The sequence below is a fragment of the Sander lucioperca genome, chromosome 22 (genome assembly GCF_008315115.2).
Source record: "Sander lucioperca isolate FBNREF2018 chromosome 22, SLUC_FBN_1.2, whole genome shotgun sequence".
Taxonomy (NCBI): Eukaryota; Metazoa; Chordata; class Actinopteri; order Perciformes; family Percidae; genus Sander; species Sander lucioperca.
Window position 1 is genome coordinate 24,106,435 of NC_050194.1, and position 24,187 is coordinate 24,130,621.

At 41.5% G+C, this 24,187-nt stretch overlaps 1 protein-coding gene and 1 long non-coding RNA gene across 5 annotated transcripts in view; one reads left to right on the forward strand and one right to left on the reverse strand.

Moving 5' to 3' along the window:
- Positions 1-1,746: 1,746 nt before the first annotated feature.
- LOC116060948 lies at positions 1,747-23,726 on the reverse strand. The gene is made up of 2 exons (XR_004107628.1): positions 23,685-23,726; positions 1,747-1,852 (listed from the first exon to the last, which is right to left on the reverse strand). It is a non-coding gene; the product is annotated as an uncharacterized LOC116060948 (long non-coding RNA).
- Positions 9,871-24,187, forward strand: part of LOC116060943 (transmembrane protein 150A-like) — a 39,141-nt gene continuing 24,824 nt past the window's right edge. Inside the window, exons 1-3 of one of the 4 annotated variants that reach the window (XM_035997277.1) lie at positions 9,871-10,166; positions 12,328-12,442; positions 18,100-18,147. In XM_035997277.1, coding sequence (XP_035853170.1) covers positions 12,378-12,442; positions 18,100-18,147 — 113 coding nt within the window. In that variant the 5' untranslated portion in view covers positions 9,871-10,166; positions 12,328-12,377. Of the gene's footprint in view, positions 10,167-12,327; positions 12,443-14,333; positions 14,536-18,099; positions 18,148-24,187 lie in introns of those variants that run through there. The other 3 variants (XM_035997278.1, XM_035997279.1, XM_035997280.1) reach the window with 3 other exon arrangements.

A 24,187-nucleotide genomic window follows, 5' to 3' on the forward strand; every position in this document is an offset into this window, starting at 1 on the left:
ACCGTCACCTGCAGGAATGTCATCAGAAAGGTACTCGTTATTTAGTTTATAGCACTTTAATAGAAACGTACTTTAACATAATAAGGATATAATAAAAAAGAACAAACAGGGAAACAAAAGTGATTCTTCTAGTTTGAGTTTATAAATCATATTCATAATAGCAGGTTTCCATTCATCTATTTTTTTTTTATATTGCAGTAGAAAAGCTGGATGAAAACCGCAAACTTTCATAAACTTCCTCTATTGCGCAAAGCGTTTTTATGCTCGCTTGAGGTAGTTTTTGCTTTTGTAGAAGAAAAAAAAAATAATGCTCTAAATGGGATATGGTTTGCCAAATAAGTTCTGACGTAGTGAATAATAAATAACAGAATTGATCAGCTGTTTTCCTGGCGGCGTCTTCCTAGATATTCCCATAACGTGTCTTTGTCTGCGGACAGCATGTATCATGGCCAATAAAGTATGTCTTCTTTTTTTTTTTTTTCTGACAAAAATCTAACTTGCCCAATTGAATTCCTCCATCTAAATTTTTCCATTTTTCTCTTGACTTGTTTTGTTTCCGGTTAACAACGTCTACATCTTCTGCTCTGTTTACTGGAGGATCACAGCCATGTGTAGCCTACAGCGCTAACGTCTGACCAAACGATGCTGTAGGCGAGTTTATCCGCTCCAAACCAGTTGATGGAAAGGCGTCTAATTCGCATTTCCTTTTTGTGACTATGCGAAAGTTTGCTTAAAATTCACTAGACGAGTGAATGCGAACCACTAGGGGTGGGAATCACCAGAGGCCTCACCATACGATAAAAAAAGAAGGGTACCAAACAACAGTCTGCAACATTAAAGAATGGCTTGTTTATTGCTAGGCCATATGGTCAAAATTAAATGATTTAATAATAATGTAATAACTATAACAATAACTTATTTCACCAGTAAATTGCTGTTGAATGAGAAAAACAACCACCAGGTGGGAAAAGGACATTTAACAATAACTTTGAATGCACCACGAGGCTGTAGTTTACCAGTTTCATTGAACGCCCCGTCGTGTTGTTTCTCCGACGGTAGCTGCAGATTGTTACACCCCGCTGTTGAATCCTCTACAGTAAAACACAGTCAAACTTTACACCGTTTAGCGTTAGCTGTCAGCATTTTAACCGTGTTTAATCCAGCTACTAGCTAGCGGTAGGCTAACGTTAGCTGCTGTCGAGTGTAGTGTTAACTAGCATCACGTGCAGTGGTGTTTGTGTTGCCTGTAACGTCTGTTTCAGACCATCAGAGAGAAGTGCAGACATATCAGTGGCACCGAAATGAGGCGCCGAAATCCGCGTTACTGTTCGGTCCGGTAGATACAGGTCGTGAAGGCACCTGTGCCGTATTAGCACCGGATTTCGGTACCCAACACTATTCAGGAAGAAGATTTTTATAAGTAAATGTTCCAATTAATGATCCAGGCAGCACATTCTCGTCCCCCTCCTTCATTTTACAGTCCAATGGTGGCTAGAACGGCTCCGGGTCAAAGTTCAATATGGAATGGATTAATCTGCGTTATTTTTTTTAACACATTTTTTCTCCGATTAATTAATCGAAATGAACGCGTTATTTTGACAGCCCTGACTGCATACATATTGACTGTTACAATCGTTTAAGCGTTGAAAACCAGATGACAAATGTCCATAGTGATGGTTTTTGTTACATCATCACTTGTGGCAAGAAGACCCAGTGTTGAAACAAGTTTCAACCTGTAGATGGCAGTATCAACACGTAGTTTCAACCCATGTTGAGTTAGTGAATGAGCCACCACATCATCCAACCAAGTCACATCATACATCATCATTAACCACTTTACAGAATCTGTGAACTTAAATGTTTGTTTGAGATATATATATATCTCAAACAAACATTTAAGTTCACAGAAATATTTATTACCTTTTTTCTAACTTGAAATTTTTCCCAATTTCAAATAATGTCCCCAAAAGGAAACTTTGTCAACATCTTGTTTTATCGAAAAAGATACATTTCTCTGTTTGTTCATCTCAAGCAGCTGTCAAGCAGACAAACTCACCAACACATATATAATAATAGATCCATTCTTGGCGTCTGTGCATCAATACAGTATTGCCATGATAAATAATGTCATACTATGCTGCATCGATTCTCCCCCACACGCACACACAAACCTATCTTATGGTGATCATTGCAACGATAGTTATTCACCTTTTTTTCAGAGATGAATGCTGCCTAGTTGATTTAAAAAAAAAAAAAAAAAAAAAAAAATCTAATGTTTCCGCCATTTTCACACCCCCAAACTACAAACAAAGATTTCTAGAGGCCCCAAAACTGAAATTGGAGAAAAGTCAGAAAAGAGAAGTCTCCCGTATCCCTTTTTAAATCCTCTTGTAAACCGTCATACTGATCTTGGGACCTTTGGGGTTCCTGACCCCAGTTTGGAAACCACTGGTTTTAAGATTAATGCTTGAGGTGCAAACGGTCTTCTTACTTTTGCAAATATTTGTGAATGTGTGGAAAATTGTGTTTTTATGCACACACATCGTTACACATCTGGCCTCTGGAATTTGTTTCGTTGCCCTTTTATTTTAATGTAATCATACTCCTCCTTTGCTACTTGTACACTGGGTTTGTCCTGTTTTTCCTTGTGTGTGCTGTAATCCAGATTATTTAAATACACCCAACCCAACCTACTGTAGATCCCCACAGGGTGCAGCACGTGATTTGGTAATCACTGAACTGATAAATTGATTTAAATTGTACTTTAATCGTTAAAAATGTCTGAGGTGTTAAACAGAAAATAACAGCGATTGTTTTGTGCTGCACTCAAAGAGCTGCCATGAAGGAAGATACAAGATGTGTCCAATGTAAATAAAAATAATCTATTTATTTTCTTAATATATAACCTCCTCCAGCAGATCTGAAGTGGTAGATGTTAGAGTATTTTTTATCAGGATGTCAGGCAGTTAGCTGTGCTTCCTCTTTCCATCCAAATGTCATGTTGTCATGTGTTTCTTCATTCCTCACATCTGCTGACAAACTCATCGTGGCACTATACCTGCCTATTAAATGTTGAGAGGGAGGATTATTATGAAGGTAGACTCTTAAAGCCATTAATACTTCACGTTGAAAGGAGTGTGTTTAATTTGAGTTAAAGTAGTAGTGTAATTTCATGCCAACCTTTTTGTGTTTTATGTTCTTTGTAGGTAAAAAACTGTCGTTGCAGCTTATAGTGTTATATCGAGGGGTCTGTTCTGCCATAATGTTTAACCACTATTACTGTCTTTTTGTCGTGGAGGAGCTGACGTTGACATCAGCCATATGTCCTACCTGCTGAAAGCGTGGCTTTAAAAAAGGGACATGATTTTGACAAGATGTGTTTTTAGTTTTCCAGTTCTAACATCCAACAATCTCAGCACTTTGTACATTAGTGGGTGATTCCGTCTTCACGCACACTTTAGGGGAAAAGTCAAACTGCCATATTTTAACTGTTAGGCTGGCGATATACTTGCTTTTTAACCACGCATCGGCATAGACAACTGGCTGCGTCGTGAACAGAATGGTTCCCATACTTGCTGATGTACCACACATGCTACTGTAGGATTCCACTAGAGGGCACCAGAGAACTCACAACGAGTAGAACATCTGGATTTGCATGATGTAAACGAGCCAGCTCAGGCGTCTGGTGGCTGGGGGGACAAAAAACACGCCATCGGCACCTAACCCAATTCGTTTTTTCCAACATTTTCCGCCGTGCATGAACACAACGGTCTCAGACTTGTTTCCATTTTTGCAGGTTTGCGCGTTAACTTCTGATATGGTACTGCTCTGACGCCAGCTGTTTCGATATTTTTCACTGTGCAGCGGCAATGACATCGAACAGATGTGGGTAATGGTGGACTTGTTGGCAGCCATCGTTCGCACGCAAACGTGTAGGGCTGGGTACTGAATTTTTTGAACTTTTTAGGCACCGACCGAATTGCCTCTAAAGTATGGAGTATTGAAAAATGCCTCGTCATTCAATACCCAATGTCAATACCTAAGGAGTAAATGTCATCAGCGTCAGTGAGCCAATAAGCATGCAGCATGCTTCTACCAAGATCTAATAATGTCTGATTGGCTGTCTAACGTGACACGCGGGAAAAACTTCCTAACGTATCGTTTAGGAACCGGTATCGAAGTCACTGTATTAGTATCGGTACCGGTATTGAAAATGTTTTAACGATACCCAGCCCTAGTAGCGTGTTGCATCTTCAAAAGGTATTTCCATGACTTCACGGAAGTCCTCCGTCTGCTCGGAGAAATGAAATATTTGCCGTTTCAATCTTTGCAGATTCAACATGCAAATATTTCAACATATGCTCCAAACCGTACGACGATTTTCATACGATTATTTTCAAACGGGTCACAAACACCCGGGGGAACGTTCAATCTCAAAAATGGTGTGCACCGTTTTGCTACAGTTTCCTGGTTGAACAACATGTTTCCTCGGATTGGTGCGCAACGGGCTTTGAGTTATGTTTTCTCTCGTTTGGTGGGTGTGTCAGATGATACTCAATCAGCGGAGACCTGTCTGTAAACTCGTGGTGATAAAAAGGCAGAGTGCTTGCGCACACAACAGGGTGTTAAACTCACCCCCGTTTCAGTTTAAAAAAAAAAAAAATGTGTTGCTATGTTTTGTCAGGGCTGAACGTGGCCCCGGTCTCCTGGGTGGAAAGCCTGTGTTTGTTTGATCCATCCACCACAACCTTAGCCTGGCTGCGCCCTCCTACGTACTTCCGCTCCATTTTCATTTTCCTTCAGTACACCGTCTGGGTTTTCGGTATAGTTGCGGGTTTTCTCCGGCCAATCTTTACCGGTCCAATCAGCGAACAGAGGGAGAGGCTCAGAACGTAATGGCGGTGGAGAAAGATGCGAGCGAAGCCATTCGGTCCGTTGTGGCAACGCTGCCGAATATCCAGAAGTTAAAGCCGAGCAAGAACAATCTTTCCTGAGTTGTGTTGGTGGCCGTGATGTTGTGGCCCTCCTCCCCACGGGGTTCGGGAACAGTTTGATTTTCCAGCTCGCTCCGTTAGTGGTGAAGGAGTCGGCTAAGGCTAACGCTAGCGATGCTAAGCCAACGTCACGCCCAAACGTTAGTGATTGGTTATGGCAGATCCAGAGTGGCTCTGGGCAGATCCAATAGTTTTAAACTTTTTAAACCGAGTATCCACCTTCGAGGAAGTTAACACTGGTCAATGGAGAGTGGCCAGACTCTCTGTACAAATGAAATGGACCAGAGTCTGGTAGGACCAGGCTAATGGACCAGAGTCTGGTAGGACCAGGCTACCACAACCTGCCTCCTTACACAGTATTTGACACTTTTATACTTCGTCACTTTCTGCTTTGCTCCCGTCATAATTACGGGAGGCCACCAGAGGGCGCCACCACTATAGATGTAAAAATGACTCGTTATTGCTGCTTGAACAAACGACCTATGGGAGCGTTTTTTGGAGGACAGTCTCAAATATTTTATTATTCCAGAAAGTGGAACTCACAAACACACCTTTGACGATGCAACCTGCAGCTGGATAACAGTTAAAGAAAAATGTTTTGACTTTTCCACTAAGGTTGGCGTAGAGAATCCCAGACGTATGAGGTGCTGAAACCACCGATAGGACTCTGATCGGTCTTTACCACCGACACGTTGCCATCGTGTGTTTCAGTACTTCTCACTACGACTGAACCTGCACTTTTACTGTAAAGCAGCAGGAGGACCGCGTAAAGAAGGTGAAGACTGTCAGAAGTGTTTTTAACGTCAGTAATGATTCCCGGTCAGGACTTGTTTGAACAACTTTTAAACTTGAAATTACTATGCGTCATTTGTGTGCCAAACAATGCTTCTGTTGGTTTGTTTTCTATCAACGTGAGCATGTTGGTCTGTGCATTAAAGCTACAGTTAGGCTGATTTCACCACAGTGGATTCTATGGAGGAAAAAAACTGTTTAAGGGCTTTTGATGTTGAAATGTATGTAATAAATAAATGGCAATGGTTTTAAAAGGTCTCCATTCATTGTTTCAGAGGGGAAGGAAAACAGTTTCAAGTCTTAAGACCTTAAAAGCGAGTAAAATCATTTGCATTTATTCTGCACCTATGTTCCTCTGTCATATAGAATATGTAAGCAGAAAAAGCCATGAAATGGTTAAATATTTGTAACTGATTTATAAATTGAATCATAACAAATCCCCTAAAGCAGATATATTCAACAGTGGGTCCGGGAAAGAGTCATTGCAGGGGGGTGGGTGGCTCCAAATTATTAATTTTTTTAAATATTAAATGTCTTAACATATTATTAGCAAATATAAATCCCCACTGATGATAGACTTACTGGCCTATAGGTAAGGTAGTCACTTAGGTAGCCATCCACAGATACAGTTCATCCTAAGGATCCACTGGGCCACATGTATGTTGACTTTTTCGTACTGCACATTGCTGCAGCTCCTCTTTTCACCCTGTGTGTTGAGCTCTCTGTTTTAGCTACAGAGTGAGACCTCTCACTTCTGTTCCATCTTTGTTGGGAGTCGCACATGTGCAGTAGCTAGGTAAGGACTACTAGCCAGTCAGAAGCAGAGTATGAGGGCGTGCCCTAACAGTACCTAGGTAAGGACTACTAGCCAGTCAGAAGCAGAGTATGAGGGCGTGCCCTGACAGTAGCTAGGTAAGGACTACTAGCCAGTCAGAAGCAGAGTATGAGGGCGTGCCCTGACAGTACCTAGGTAAGGACTACTAGCCAGTCAGAAGCAGAGTATGAGGGCGTGCCCTGACAGTACCTAGGTAAGGACTACTAGCCAGTCAGAAGCAGAGTATGAGGGCGTGCCATGCTAGCAGCTAGGCGAGCATTATAACGTGTGTTCCAAAGTGACCACGTTTGTCTCTGAAGTAAAGGCTGGACTACAATAGAGCTGTTTGGAGCAGTTTGTGAACAGTGTTTTCTGTTGGAGATGGTAAGTCCCTTTGGGGTGAAGTTTGGGCTTTTTCACTTTGTAAACCTATAACATGCACAAAAAAGATGTATAACACAATAAAGGAAAGGGGAAAGGCCATAAAGCATAATGAGCACTTTAAATAAAACTTTGAAACATTGTAAACATGCAAAAATATAAACTTTTACTTAAAAGAATTATGTCAGGTTTTGCAATATTTATAAGAAGCATTTTATTGTGCCAACTAAAACCTTCTCTGCTGAGGACAGATTGATTTAGGAGACAGTATACTGTAACTGTTGACCCTAGGGGTCCCAGACCCCCTGCTGAAGATCTCAGAGAGTGTAACAGAGTATTTCTGCTCTGTGGTGTGTTTCTGATTGGAGCATCAGAAGTGAGTGAGCCTCATAATCTGAAGCTGCAGCGCCCTCATGTGGCAGAAGTTCAGTTTACCTTAACTCTGCTGCCACAGCAGCTTCTGGAAAACACTGTAAACTGCTGTAGCGCTATTTATTTTCCATTTAAACACTTAGTTAATTGAAAGCAGCTGTGGAAATCACGCGAGGAGCCACGTTTAGGTTGCCTTCAGGTGCCGCAGGGGGGGGAAAAACCTGGATCACAATCAGAAAAGGATTTATTGCCAAGTGAGTGGCTAATTACACTGACAAGGAATTTGCCAGTGGTGGATGGTGCATTATACATAAACATTAATAGGAAATTCATGTAAAAGCCTCGTGTACACAGGACAAGGGAAGAAAAAGTGTTAAAGCAAAACAAAACTAAAAAACTAATTAAATAATAGAAAAGTGCAGCAACAATAAAAGATAACAATGGAACATGGTTTAAAAAGGGGCATGAGGTGAGGAATGGATCATTCTGAATGCAACATGGTGAGGTAAAGACCAAGTTGATTCAGATCTATTCATTTCAAACTTAAAAATCAACAAACATAAGTGCCCTGCCACACGTATTTCATTACTTTGTGGTAATGTCAGAAGTTCTACCATGGACCCTGTAACATTTTTTGTGGAAAAAATGCCTTGGTTACCTTGTTTCAAGCCATTCTAGCGTGGTATAGAAAGCCTGCAGGAAAACTCCGCTCGATTTGTGCCAGTTCTCATTAATATTCAACGAGCTAAGCTGCTTGACTCTGATTGGCTAACAGCTAGCCAATGAGAGCCTGGCTATCAGCATCCTTTACCCAGCGCAACTGGGCGAGCTCATGAATAGTAATGAGCTCAGCCAACACCACGTCAGACTGACCAGCTTTTGTAATTGGCCTGATTTCTCCACTTATTTCTTTTCAGTGGCTAGAGCTGACAGAGGAGGTAGCCATTCATTTTCACATTCACAACATAACAAACACATATGGACCTAACATATTTCAAAAAATAAAAAAAATGGTTGTGTGTGGCAGGGCACCTTTAAAGATCTGAAAACACTGACTTTTCCCACTCTGCAGAAAACCTCAACACACCACACCCATCCCTGCCAACTCAGAAACAGGAGCTTACAAATGGGCACTTGAAGGCATCATTTCCACTTTCCTGGAAAACATCTGAGCTTATTTTGAGGGAGAAAAGAAAAGAGGAGATTCAATATCCCCAACTACAGAAGTGATGTGTGATGAAATCTGTTTTCCAGGAACTAGACGGAGAACAAAATGATCACTTATCAGAAAAAAAAAATAAAAAACTCAACACAACAACATCTACAGCTGGTCCTACTAAACTGTATGGAGTCCACTCAGCACACACACACACACACACACACACACACACACACACACACACACACACACACACGTTTATAATAAAGTAATAGACCTTTTTCACGGCCGACATGTTGACATGTCATAGTAGGAAAAGCACAGGTGTATTCAAGACCATTAATGATGGCTGCATTCAACTTAGGGAGGCCCTGGTATTGAGCCATCGTTAAGGTTATAAATTTCAGCTGTGCTTTTCCTACAATGACAAGTCAACATGTCTGCTGTGAAAAAGGACAATAGGAAAAGGACAAAACGTACATTTCCTAACACTGGTTGAATGAAAAGTAGCTTTAAAGCAGCTCAGACTGTCTAACTAACCTAACCCAAATAATGCTGAACAGTTATATGAAGGCTATGTATGTGGGGAGACCAGGGATAGCTGTAACATTTGACATTTCGGAGCTCTTTTAAGCCAGCGCGTTCAAAATTATACAAACATTAATTACATGTGTCAGCTATTAAACGGTGTAGCCGGTATCTCTGGACCCCAAACAGAAAACGCATGGTTTACTCTCAAACACAAAGAGGAAAATGTTACAATTGACCCCATAGTTTTCATAGTAGAAAAAAAAAAACATAAATTCAACAAACATTTTGCTTGGGGTAGGTTTTAACATTTTCTAACCCAAGACTCTTGTTACTAAACCTAGACTACTGTCGCCATGAACTAGCTTAATTTACAGCTAACATAAAACTTAGCACTAACAACCTGCATGAAAGATATCCATGTAGACACACAATAAACAACAAGTGTGTTGAGTTTAACTACAAAGCTGACTAATGCTATCACAAAAAAATAAATGAGTTAAAAAAAAAATTACATTCTTACCTAAAATAGTTTTTTTCTTTCTAAAATGTGCAGCGTCTGCCCCAGGGGGCTGAATCTTCACACATGTATTAAGGACTAAACAGCATGTTTAGAGTGGTTCAGGTGTAACAACGTGTTCCCGATTGGAGAAAATGGACGCGTTAGTACAGCTGACTATCCCCAACTATCCCTCCGGTCTCCCCTATGTATTTTATATTATTGTTTTTTTTATTTATGCACCTTCAAACCAGGCAAATTCCTAGTAGCCTAAGTGCTACTTACCTGGCAATACATCTGTCCGATTGTGCTCGTGATTGAAGGAGTAAAAGCCTCCTGAGAGTGAACTGGGAGGAGTTTAAAGTCACCGCTCTCTCCTCTCCCCCGTCAGGCTGCAGACGGAGGACAGGCTCCCTGTACGTTGGATGAATGAAGACCCTTTCTCCGAAACCCGGAACCAGGTGGGATAAACTTGCATCATATTTGTCACTTTTTGGACAATGAAATCAGTTGCAGCTGGTGCAGAGGAGCTCGGACAAGCTGCGACTTCGTGCAACTTTTCTTCGAGTTTGGAGGAGCTGAGATGAAGAGGAGAGCCTGAAGCTTTCTCCAGCGAACAAATCAGAGGTACGATCAGACATGCCAGTCCCTGTACTGGACCTCTGCCTGCACACTGTAGTAGTAGTAGTAGTAGTAGTAGTAGTTTATTCGGTCATCATAATTAATGAAAAACAAATTAATGCCAGTCCCTTAACTGTAGCAGTAGTAGTCAGTGATGCAAGAAGTATTCAGATCCTTTAGGCTACTTAAGTAAAAGTACTAATACCACACTGTGAAAAATACCCTGTTAAAAGTAAAAGTACTCAATACAGAAAAATCCTCACATTTTAGAAGGTGTAAAGGATCCAAACAGTGTGTGTTTAATGGTCTAATCATTTCAGATGGACTTGTAGGCCGTTATATTGTTGGCTACTATCATTTATAATAATGCATCATATTTTATAAACCATGTGTTTTGTGTGCAAATCTATGAAGTAACTAGTAACTATGATGTCAGGTGAATCTAGTGGAGTAAAAAGTACAATATTTCTCTCTGAAATGTAGCGGAGTAGAAGTAGAAAGTGGCATGAAATGAATAGACTCAAGTAAAGTACAAGTATGTCAACATTTTGACTTAAGTACAGTACTTTGAGTAAATGTACTTAGTTACATTCCACCACTGGTAATAGTAGAATTAGTAGTAGTAGTTTATTCAGTCATCATAATTCATGTCAGTCTCTCTAGTGAATCAGAAAAAAGTTACACTTATGTGGAATTTGCCCTGGTGAAAGGTGCATAAATAAACAAACAAACAGACATATTAAACATTAACATGAAATACACAATAAATACAGAAAAACAAATACATACATGTGTTAAAGGTTGCTCCACACAGTAAGATATAGATCTGTCCTGAGGTAAATGGCTGCAGGTAAAAGGATCATTCAGTGAAACCACAGGAGAGTAAAGTTCTCACTATGACTTTAAAGTCAATTTGTAGTTTCAAGTAACTTTTTTATGAATGGCGGTCTGAGCTTCTTTTTTTTTTAAGATTATTTTTCCGGGCATTTTCGGCCTTTATTTCCATAGGACAGATGAAGACATGAAAGGAGAGAGAGAGAGAGAGAGAGAGAGAGAGAGAGAGAGAGAGAGAGAGAGAGAGAGAGAGAGAGAGAGAGAGAGAGAGAGAGAGAGAGAGAGAGAGAATATGACATGCAGCAAAGGGCCGCAGGTCTAACCTTAACCCTAAACCTCTATATATGTGCGCCTGCTCCACCAACTGAGCAACCGGCCACGCTGTCTGAGCTTCTTGTGTGTTCAAATAAACTTTAAGGAGAGAATGAACACAGGAACACGTTGAAAACTGTCTTTCTTCTGTTCTGATAACCTTATTTACAAGTTTATAGGAATATATATATATATATATACACAGTGTTCAAACCTGAGAAAATGAGACTATGTGACAACTTTGATAATTATTCAAATGGTTTGAATGGTTCTCCCCATTTTCAACAGTTTTCATCGTGCAAAAAAGGACACGGTTGTTTTTGTTTTCTTTATTTCTTGCGTCCTGTGTAGAGCTGCAGAGACGAATCGATTAATCAATTAGTTGTCAACCAATAAATGAGGCGCCAACTATTTTGATAATCGGTTTGAGGCAAAATGTCTTTGATCTCAGCTTGTTAAATGTGAATATGTTCTAGTTTCTTCTCTCCTCTGTGACAATTAACTGAATATATTTGAGTTGTGGACAAAACAAGACATTTGAGGACGTCATCTTGGGCTTTTGGGAAACACTTTTTTGACATCTGACATTTTCTAGACCAAATAAAACAACTAACTGGTTAATCAAGCAAATAAGCAGTTCTTTCAGAATCAGAGAATTTTTACTTTTTTTCATAAAACATGACTCAAACTGATTCCTCGATTATCAAAATAGTTTAATAGTTGACAACTAATCGATAAATCTTTGCAGTTCTATTATTAAATGTTGGAAAAACGTGGCCTTCAAATGTCTTATTTTGTTCAACTAACAGTCCAAAAGTCTAAGACATTCAATTTATAAAACATAGAAAATCCTCACATTTGAGAAGCATGAACAAGAAAATTGTTGTTGTTAAATCAATTAATCAGGTAATCTTGTGTCCCAAAAGTACATAACAGGATGGTTAAGGGTTTTTTTCTGACGTGAGTAAATTATAATTATGCCACCAACACAAACAGGTGATTGTGGTTTTAATGGCTGCAGGTGTTTGAGTGTTTGTTGTTCTCTGCAGTGGAGATCTCCAGCTGGTCATCATGTCCCTGTGGATGATCTTTCCTGTCAGCCTGCCCGTCTTCACCATCACCGGGATATGGCTCGTGTAAGTACCTCCAGAGTTTGTGTGAACTTAGTCTCGCATTGCCAGACCTTCCTCCACAGCGCCGTGTAGGAAGGTCTGGCTAGTCCACACAGCATTTTGGGATGGGAGTAAAACGTGCTCTGGTTTATTGGCATTTCTTTAAACCAATCACAATCGTCTTGGGCGGTGCTAAGCGCCGGACAGAGCCACGGTGCCTCGGGAAGGAACTTGCTTTGGTGGAACATGTGTATGTTCAAAGGTTGTTTGTCGTGCAACAGAAAACTCAGATTGGACAGATAGTGTAGAGCCCAAGCTTTTAGCCCCTGTGGTGCTGTTCCACAGGTAGAGTAATTGATGCACTTTTGACCTTTTTTGATCAATGAAAGTCCAAGTCATATTTGCAGTTTAAACATTTGGTTCCATTTATTTCCATGAGATCTTAGTTGGGTTTCCAGACAAATCACTGCTTGTATGTATGCCTGTGTAGTGTTGTGGTGTTGGTGTTGGTGTTGGTGTGTGTGTGGTCAAAAAAAGTATGTGCTTCCGGGTTGCACCTGAGGAACCAAAGATTGCTTCCTATTTATACCAAGGGCACTAATGGCGCTTTTCCATTACATGGTACCTGCTCGACTCGCCTCGACTCTACTCGCCTTTTTTGGTTTTCCATTACGAAAAAAAGTACCTGGTACCTGCTAACAGGTACTTTTTTTAGTACCTCCTCAGTCGAGGTTCCAAGCGAGCTGAGGCGAGCCGAAAAGGTGACGTGAAAGCGACAGACGGGGGGTGTCCTGAACAAACCCGCTATTTTTAAACAGTTTAGCCAGCTGTTTGTTTTTTTGCTGCCTCCAGCTTCATTTGAAACAAAATGTGTCTTCTGGCAACACACACCTTCCACGTTCTGTGTGTGTGTGTGTGTCGTGTTAGGTCACAGTAGTTTACTGCGGCACCGCTTGTTTACAGTTCTGCGGAGGCTCCGGCAGAGCTTTCACCGTAGCCTAACTACACACACACATGGCCGGCTCCACGCACACACCAGCGCACAAGTATAAACATCAGGCCACTTTTACACAGGCTACACAGGCTACGGAGAAAGCTCTGCGTGGAGCCTCCACAGAACTGTAAAACAAACTCAAGTGGCCTGATGTTTATACTTGTGCGCTGGTGTGTGCATCGATACGGCATAAAGACCAGCCACGCTGAGGCGGTACTAAAATCTGCAATGGAAAACGGACGCACAGTGTGTCGAGGCGAGTAGAGTCGAGGCGAGTCGAGCAGGTACCATGTAATGGAAAAACGCCATAATTGGCTCTTACATTCTGGCTAGCTGTCTGGATTTACCCTGCAGAGATCTGAGGAGCAGTTAACCATAGTCCTCAGAAATCCACCGGAGGTTAGAACGCCAACACAAAGAAAAGAGGAAGGGGATGGAGATCAGACCAAAAATCAGCGTGGATTTTTTTCAGCGGCACCTGAACAATGCCCTAAATGAGTTGTCGTTGATGTAGACTAGTGGGAAAGACATCAACATTTGCTTCTTCCGTGTGTTTTTTTTAAAAAACATTTTAAGATTATTTTTTGGGCATTATTTGACAGGACAACTGAAGACATGAAAGGGGAGAGAGAGGGGGGAATGACATGCAGCAAAGGGCCGCAGGTCAGAATCGAACCCCACACCGCTGCGTCAAGGACTAAACCTCCATATATGTGCGCCCGCTCTACCAACTGAGCTATCTGGGCGCACTCTTCCATGTGTTTTCATATACCAAATCATTTCTTGTTGCGACACGTCTTGACTGTGTATCTATAGACAGTCTGACGTGTTGCAACTCCAGCTGTCTTTACATCAGCCTGGTCAGACTGGTGTTGTCACCGCCGTGGTCGTGAGGACCTCAACTGGCTGTACAAAGTTCATGACTGTAAAACCGTTTCCTTTTTTGGGAGGAGAGAGTACCGGCTTGCTGTTTAGTCTAAGACTGTGCCGGAGAAGAGTCAGCCTTGACATTTCTCTGGGCTCGTCTGGTCTGCGTGTCCCTGCATCTGGATCTGTTTTGCTCCCAGCTGCCACATCTGTCCCATCACATGACAACCGGACACGATAAGAGCGGCTTGTCATGGTGGAAATGAGCGACTTCAGCTGCTCCTGTGAGTGTGTTCAGCGTGCAGGGTTATTCCTGCATAGAGGAATTTTTGGGGACCACTAGTGCTAAAATGATTGAAGAAGAATAGCAATTCAAATCTTCTGTGTGTTTATCAGCAATTTACCAAATAACCATTGAACAAGCAGAACATAAACTTGAATAGGAGCACTAAAAAACACAGTTTTTTATATTTATTTAAACAGTTTTGTTACTTGGGGCTTCATTTACTCAAGCATAATAGACATTTTTGATTATGAAATTGTCAGGAAAAACAGGCAAATGCATAGATTCACGTCAAATAAGGTAGCACCTTAAACCGATCAGGCTTGCTTGCCCCCCAAAAGGCTGATTTTGAGTCAGGAAAAACCCTGAGCATGTGACAATTGTTTTGGTTTTCCTGTTTATCCAACACCGAGTACGTTAAGTTAGATTTAAAGTCACAATCTCAAAGATCTCCATATCGTTCTCTTTGGCAACACCAATGGAACCCCAGAGTTTTCTAGGCTACATCTACACTACTATGTTTTTGTTTAAAAACGAATATCTTTGCTACGTTTACGCCTCGTGTCCACACTACTCCGTCATCGTTTCCAAAGGTCTCCGTTTGTGTCCGTCCAGACTACAAAACAACCCCGGAGTTTTCAAACCAAAACGAAGGGCAGCAGTGTTTCCAAATGTCTCTGTTTAAGGGGCTTGTGGGTTTGTTCTGTAGTCTGGACGGGCACAAACGGAAACATTTGGAAATGATGACGCACGTCAGTCAGTCTTATCGGTTAGGTAGCTTACAGACCTTTCAGTAACAGTTCCACCTCGTCGTCGCTTCAAGATAATAAATCCCTGCTCTTACTTTTCACCGTTGTTGTTCTTTCTCCAAAGTATTTTCTGTATTTTCAACTTATACATCCAAAATTTTCATTCGCAGAGTAACGCCCGACAATCTGCTTCCTGTTTACACCGGCACGCACATGCCCAGTGTGTGTGAATGGTCATGTGATATGCGTTGTCAGACGTGATAATAGTTCAGCTACTGGAGCTAAAACTCTTGTGATCGGAGATCGTTTTTGTCTCAACGCGGCATAAAAAATAAAAACCTAGTAGTAGCCTCAGTTGTAGCAGCTCAGAAACACCAGAGTAGTATGGACGTGAGGCGTATTTGTAGCAAAAGGTGTGCGTTTTAAAAAAAAACATAGTAGTGTGGATATAGCCTTAGATGAAAAGACTGATAGCACTCCTATGTTTGCATGTTAAATACGTAGCTTAGCATAAAGACTGGAAGCAGTCAAACACACTAGGACACTTCTACTGCAGATGTTGAGATGACACGTTAAGGTTATTCCTGGGCTGTGTGACTGTGTCTTTGTCTCTCTCTTTGTCTTCCTTTCTCTCCTCGGTGCGAGCGGATTGACACAACAGTCTTCCTTTTGTGAGAAACCTTTCACACCTTCCCAAAGTGGGCGCGAAAGGTTTTCACACCAGGTCTCCAAAGCTTTTCCCCCGTCAGAGACGAGTCTGTAATCCCCCCCCCCCCTTCGTTTTGTTTTCCAGACACGTTGACACCTGTCTGCTCGTGCCTCTGAGTGCTCATTTTGTACGAACCACAAACAGAACGGAAGCATGGACTGCAGCTTCGACCGAGCTTGTGAAGTTTTCATAGGAAAGAATGGACAGATATGGCTGTAAAAACAATAAGAGTTCTATGTTTTAGATTTTAACCGCAGCCAAGTCACTTCTTTAAATCCAAAAAGCTATTATCTCATCTACCAAAGTACATCACTGTTGTTCAAGTAAAGGCAAATCAATTCTCCTGACCGGACCTTGTTATCAGCGATCAATAGAGGCACTCACGAGTCTAATTTTAAGTTTTATCTCCATGTAACGTGTCATCATCCCCTTGTTTTGTTTCCTGTGAATCTTATCCGTGGCACAATGTGTCTTTTGAGTGTTGGGTGGGATTTAAACTCATGTTATCTTTTATCCTGATATATTTAAAGCCCCAGATTACATGTTGTTGACATGTGGCTACAGTTAAAAGATGAATCAAAGAAACAAGAGTCTGCAGCCATGCACATGGCCCTGAGCTGTGCACTTAAGTTGAACAAGATGCTCAGAACTGCGACTTCCTCTGAATTTCTTCATGTTTTGTAAAACACATAAGATCCTGCATTAACCCGTCAAATTGTCACTTTCAGGAAAGGTTAAGTGACATTTCATGGAAATTCATCCAATCATTGTTGAGATATTTCAGATGCGATGTGTGTGTGTGTGTGTGTGTGTGTGTGTGTGTGTGTGTGTGTGTGTGTGTGTGTGTTCTTGTTTAACTATATTCGTGAGGTCCAAAAACTGGGAATACAGTCTATTTGTGGGGTCCGGACAGCTTTGTGGGGCCAAAATGCTGGACCCCACAAGGTTAAAGGGCTGTTTGAGGGTTAAGACTTGGTTTTAGGATTAGGGTTAGAGTTTTGGGTTAGTTAGTGAGACGCTGTGTGTGTGTGTGTGTGTGTGCGTGTGTGTGTGCGTGTGTGTGCGTGTGTGTGTGTGTGTGTTCTCACACCCTTGCATATAGGCATTGTTACATCTAAAGTGCAACACATGCAATGTATATGGGACTTCTAGCCGTAGGCTAATTTGCAGTCCTTGTCCCTGGTTAGGCGTTCAGAAATGACACATGGTAAAACACTATTAAATAGACATACAAACTAACAATTGAAGCAGACAAACAGGCAGTCACAGATGCATAAAAACTAACAGTAAAGCAAACATGAACCAGCAGCCACATACAGTACATGCATAAAGACAAACGATACAGCAGGAGGAGGCAGCAACCTAGATGGTTAAAAGCTGACAATTAAAGCAAAGAGTCACATAAAATACAGAAAGACCAACACAGACAGACAGACTTATGTAACTAAGGCATTGTGTATGATAAATGATCTCAGGTTTGCAGCCAGGCTGTGTGTTTGTGGAGTTATTGTGTGGTTGAACATTTAAGGGATTTAAGAAGCAGCGTCATAGTGCAGGTTAAAATACAGCCAGCAGCTTCTGCGTACACGCATTGAGGAACACAAGGCTCAGTCTGTGAAAGCAACAGTATGGTAATATGTGGGACACGTTTTGTTAGTCGTATCAAAGATCACTATCAAGTTCCACTTCCGGGATTGCTCCGGTGCTGCAGGACATTCCGCCGGATGCATGTATTTTCCGTTTCCTTCCGCTTTCTTTGTGTTGGAATTTTAAGCTCCAGACAGCTAGCTAGACTATCTGTCCAATCTGAGTTTTCTCTTGCACAACTATTTTGCAGCGGCTTTGTGCGGAGTTTAGCACCACCCATGACGATTATGATTGGTTCAAAGAAATGCCACTAAACCAGAGACTTTTCCTCCCATCCCCGAATGCTATGTGGAGTAGCCAGACCCTCCTTCAGTGCGCTTTGGAGGAGGGTCTGGCAAAGTGAGACTATATCAAAGATTGTATCCGTAAGTTATTTATTTCTTCCTGTTCAGTTTCCTTGACCAGTGATTTTTCTCTCCTTTAACTTTACAGATATGCGATGGCCCTGTACAACCAGCATGTCTGCCCTGTGAACAACTGGTACAGCACACACACACACACACACACACACACACACACACACACACACACACACACACACTGCTTTATGATGTTATTGTCACACACAAATGTGTACTGTGAGTTTTTCAAGAATTTCGTCTCAGTCATAACTGGACTTTCACACAGTGAACCAAATCCAAGACTCAAAATGTGCCTGAATGCAATCAATCAACCAGCTGATGCTGGGTTGTTGTTACTTTTAGAGCGATGCGGGGAAACACTCTGGCTTGTCATTTAAACCAATCACAACCATCTTGGGCGGCGCTAACCCCAGATAGCGGCGAATAGCATGAGGGGATCGCCAGATGGAAAAAGAAAAGTCTTCAGCCTTGAGAAGAAACCAAAAGTATATCAGTATACGATTCCTTAAAGGACAATTCCGGCACAAAACGAACCTAGGGGTTATTAACAGATGTGTACCCACTCTGTCGCTCTCTGGGACATGTTTTCATGCTAATCGAATGAGTTTGGAGCTTGAAAGACGCTAGCGCGGACCACTGATTAACTTACAACGCTAGTATTCGGGGCACAGGGAACATAAAAACAAATTGCTATTCATACCACTAAAAAGGCTCAAAATATCACCACACTTCAATGGTAGCATAGTGAGGGTCCCTAAATATTAACCGAAGCATTGAGAACTTTGTAAGTGTACACACAGTTTATTGAAAAGATAGATTATAAAGACAGTACCGTTCATGTTTACATGCCGCCGCCGTCTTGGAAACCAGTCATGACTTACAGCTGGCGAAGCAAACTAAAATCAAAAGCAATTTGCTCAATATATCTGAAATAATCGCACTCTGCATAACTTGTCTAGTGTACTTACTCAGTGGATAACTGACCATCTGGTCCCTCTGGTCCGGGTCACCGAAAAAGTTTCAAGTACAGCCCTGTTTATCAGAGAGGGGAAATCTTCAGACTGTACAAAACACTGCGTCTCTTGGGCATCGCAACGCAACAGGTCCCACTCCGTGCAACACAGACACTCCTGTTCGGTGGCCATAGCTTCACAATGTCCGCAGGTACACCACCAGTTTCCTGAAGTACGAGGCTGTGTTGCGGCATTGACTACCGTTAGCTCTCTCTCTCGTAGCCCTTTCACGGAGCTCCCGCAGCTCTTCGTTCAATAAACTGTCTGTACGCTTACAAAGTTCTCAATGCTTCTGTTAACATTTAGGGACCCTCACTATGCTACCCTTGAAGTGTGGTGATATTTTGAGCCTTTTTAGTGGTATAAATAGTGATTTGTTTTTACGTTCCCTGTGCCCCAAATACTAGCGTTGTAAGCTAATCAGCGGTCCGCGCTAGCGTCTTTCAAGCTAAACTCATTCGATTAGCATGAAAACATGTCCCAGAGAGCGACAGAGTGGGTACACATCTGTTAATAACCCCTAGGTTCGTTTTGCGCCGGAATTGTCCTTTAACTCTCATATTGACAAAGCTTTCAACTAGCCTATTTACTAACACCGCTAATAGAATTCCTGAAATTCAATACTGGCTTTTAATTTTGGTGTGCCATCCTGAGATTTTCAGTGACCCCATCTAGCTACCTACCGTTTGTATGAACTCAAAAGGTGATAATGTGTCAGTGTTGTGTTCACAACTTGTTTCTGCTGTCCCCAAGTGGCCCAAAAAAAATTTGCTAATGTAGTTTTAAAGTTGCGTTGGTTTTTAGTGGAGTGTCCTAAAAGTTAGCATCTCTTAGACCAAGGCTTTGCAAACACCAGAGACAGGGAGGTTAGAGATGTTTTAATCCTTAGATTACATCCACATTAAGTTAGCTAAAGTTGAAAGCGCCATTGATGTGAACACATGGCGTCCACACTAGGATTTCAGGTCACTTGAACAATAGTGAAACAGCTAAATATCTCTGGTCAGCAAATAACATAAATGTTCATCACAGCTGATATTTGGTAAAGAGTCTCTGCTGGTTTTAAACCCTATCATCAGAATCAGAATCAGCTTTATTGGCCAGGTTTGCGTAAACAAACAAGAAATTTGACTCTGGTTAATCTTTGCTCTCAAAGTACAACACAAAACTTAAAGTGCCCATATTATGAAAAAAACACTTTTTCTGGGATTTGGGGTGTTATTTTGTGTCTCTGGTGCTTCCACACGAATACAGACTTTGAAAAAAAACATCCATGCTGTTTTGAGTGAGATACGGGTTTCTGAATGTATCTTGCCTTCAGTCTCCGGGTGAGCTGTTCAAAATCTGCACGGCTTTTTATGTCACTAGCCGAAACGAGCTGGCTAACAGTAACATGCTAGCGGTAGCATGTCAGCTCGTTCTGAATGGCAAAACACTGCTACAACACACACTAGTTCACCATAATCTACAAAAGAACTACTTACATGTCCCTGTTCTGCAGGTATTCAACACAAAGTTGGAAGTGTGCCCTCGTTTAGAAGAAGTCTCCCGGCTAATCCTGCCTTGTACAGGCCGAAGTTGTAGAAACAAACAGTTAGCTAGATGATGTGATCTTACCTAGCTACTGCGCATGTGCGACTGCCAACAAAGATGTTACAGCAGTGAGAGGTCTCACTCTGTAGCTAAAACAGAGACCTGAACACAGGGTGAAAAGAGGAGCTACAGCAATGTGCAGTACAACAAAAATATGGTGTTTTTTGAAAATTAAACCATGTAAACCTATTCTGATATAACCTCTAAATACAAGTGTGAACCTGAAAATGAGCGTAATATGAGCACTTTAACATATAAAAAAAATCAAAACAGAAAGGACAGTAAGAAATATAAAAAAAATACTGTTAAGTATGCAGTATAACAATATAATAGAATTTGCAAAATTACAGGAAATATACAATAACAATTGAAAAGAGGGAAGGAATATCAGTATAGTCTTGAGATTTAAGATTTAAATATAAATATAGTGCAAGGCAGTTCAGTGCAATGGTAATATATTAATAACAATATTGTAATTGTAAGATTGAAATATACATGAGGTAGATGAGCAGAACAGCGTTGATTGACTTTGTTCAGTGTAAGGGTGGGGGCTATTTCTGAGCGTTCAACAGAGTGACTGCTTGGGGAAAGAAACTGTCTTTGTGTCGGCTGGTTTTGGCGAACAGTAACCGTATCGTCTGTGATTTACATCCTCGTTTTCCAAAAGTTAGTTTCCCCCTTGTCTACACTAAAACAGGAAGCCAGTGTTTTATATTCACATGAGCTGCAGAACAGCTCAGCTCCTGGGGCTGAAACACAGCAGCTCAGTGTGGACGAGGTCCAAAACTGAGAGAAAAATTCTTTTTCCAAAGAAGCGTGGAGGTTTTTTTTCAATTCCTGTTAATGTGCCACAAAACTCAGGCACTGATTGTGAGTAATTACTTGCAGACGCCCACTGTGAAAACTGTGGAAGGAAAAACTTTCTCAGCTGGCAAGTTTATGCAGCATTGATTCAGGGAGAAAAAAAAAGAATGTGTCATTCATGGTGGACACACTTTTGTGCCAAGAATCTTTTTCTCAACCTGGTTCAACGAGGCCTCGCCCCCTACCTAAGTCTATCCATTCAAACATACGATGGGGGAGTGGACATTAAGAAAAATCAAGAGCTGCAGGGGCGAATGTTGACATGATGTGTATAGACAGTGTGTGTGTGTGGGTGAAGGAAGGGAGTTTAGGTAAACTGATGTTTCAGAGTGCAAACAGATTCCAAACTTGTGTCAGGGCTGCAGCTCCATTTCAATCAGGAGAGACTTCATTTAAGAGTGACACAGACCAACAGACTTATGTAACTAAGGCATTGTGTATGATAAATGATCTCAGGTTTGCAGCCAGGCTGTGTGCTTGTGGAGTTATTGTGTGGTTGAACATTTAAGGGATTTAAGAAGCAGCGTCATAGTGCAGGTTAAAATACAGCCAGCAGCTTCTGCGTACACGCATTGAGAAACACAAGGCTCAGTCTGTGAAAGCAACAGTATGGTAATATGTGGGACACGTTTTGTTAGCACAGTGTGGCTTATTTATTGTTTGTTAAACGGTAATAAAGTGCTGACAGCCATTTTTTTTTTTTTTTTATACATTTTTTTATTGAGAAAGGCACAAGATGAACAACATCACACATCACAGTTTTAGCCCTTTCTTTTCTTCTCTTTAGCCCCCCTATCCCTTAACACACACACACACACATACAATGTAAGACAATCCAAAACTAAAAGCAGAAAGTGTAGCCACACTGTTTTGTTTATTATTAAGTAGTCTCGCTTTGCTAGACCTTCCTCCACAGCGCTGCGGAGGAGGGTCTGGCGAGTTCACACAACATTCCTGGATGGGAGAAAAACGTGCTCTGGTTTATTGGCATTTCCTTAAACCAATCACAATCGTCTTGGGCGGCTCTAAGCGTCGCACGGAGCAACGGCGCTGCAAAATAGCCTCAGGAAGGAACTTGTTTTGGTGGAACATGTGTACGTTCAAAAGTTGTTTTAGTCATGCAACAGAAAACTCAGATTGGACAGATAGTCTAGCTAGCTGTCTGGATTTACCCTGCAGAGATCTGAGGAGCAGTTAACCATACTCCTCATTGTCAATGTCAACACAGAGGAAGCCCAAGGCAACGGCCATCCGGCCTAAATGAGTGAAATCCGGCGGAATTTCCATCGGCAACGGAGCAGTCCCGGAAGTGGAATGTCATGGATGTAGACTAATTATTAAGTGAAATATCTGAGTACTTCTTCTACCTCTGATTGTCTCCTGTAAGGACAAAGGAGTCGATGCATTCAAGACAAACCTGTCACAAACGAGAAGGGCACTCGGAGAGCGCAGACCTCCGCCAAGGCCAGACGCCTTATCTCTCGATGTCAACGAAAGTAAAAAACAATTTGCGTATTTGCCCCCGTGATTCGGATCCGCTTCAAACATTAAAAGACTCTTCCTCGGCCCGTGCTACACCCTTCCACCAAGTTTCATGATGATCAGGGCTGTAGTTTTTCTGTGATCCTGCTGACAAACAAACAAACCAAGTTGTTGGAGGTAATGAATAAAAGCACACTTGCAAATGTGCGATCCCACTCTTTGCTAAAAACAGACAATAGTTAGATAATAGTTTATTGTGATGTCTTTTTTAATGGTGCCGTTGATTTACATACCCTCCATTAATTTAAAAAGTCTTCACAAATAACGCTGCTCTCAGGTTTTAGTTCTGCAGAAATGTATTCCTGTGGGAGGATGAAGAGGAGATCTAACTGTTTTGTATTCAAAACATCACACGCAGCTCAGCCTTTAACTGTTATAAAAAGAGACCCTTAACCTCAAAATATTTTGGGTTAATTTTCTACATTTGTTACTCCGATCATGAGTCATAATTCTCTGAATGTGCCGGTTGATGCTCAAACATTAACAGCGCGTCATTATGCTCCATTGAGCTGGTGACAATACAATCAAAAGACTTGAACTTTTGACCTTTTGAACTTTTAAGATGAGTTTCAGAGATTCCAGTTTGGCCCAAAATGAGTTTTTGGACAAGTTTTTTTGAATTTACAACTGATGTCCGTTAAACCTTAAAGGTGCAGTAGGTAAGACTTATAAAACTAACTGTCTGTTGTGTTTGCTGAAACTGACCCTATGTAGAGTTTAGATTCTCGGCCCGAGCCCGAGCCCGACCCGAGCCCGACCGGACCTCGGGTCGGGCTCGGGCTGTTATTTTCCGCCACATCCTCGGACCCTTGATCAAGCAATTTTTTTTTTTTTTTTTTTTTTTATCCATTACCTTATTATCCTATTTGGGTGGGGAGAAAGCTATGCCATAATCAGAAATATTATAAATATATATAGGCTATATAAAAGTAACAAATGTGTAGCCTACAGAAGTTAGGCTGCAGTTACAAAATGCAGCACTTCATGCGCGGAGTCTCCTCCTCTCGCACGCATCACACCGGGAGCTTGAAAATGTAAAGAAAAAAAGAAAAACAGGAGAATTAACTTTGAGCAAGTGTGGAGGAAAGTCGGAGGTATGGAAGCAGTTTAAACAAGTCTTGGGCAGTGACAACAATATGTTGTTCA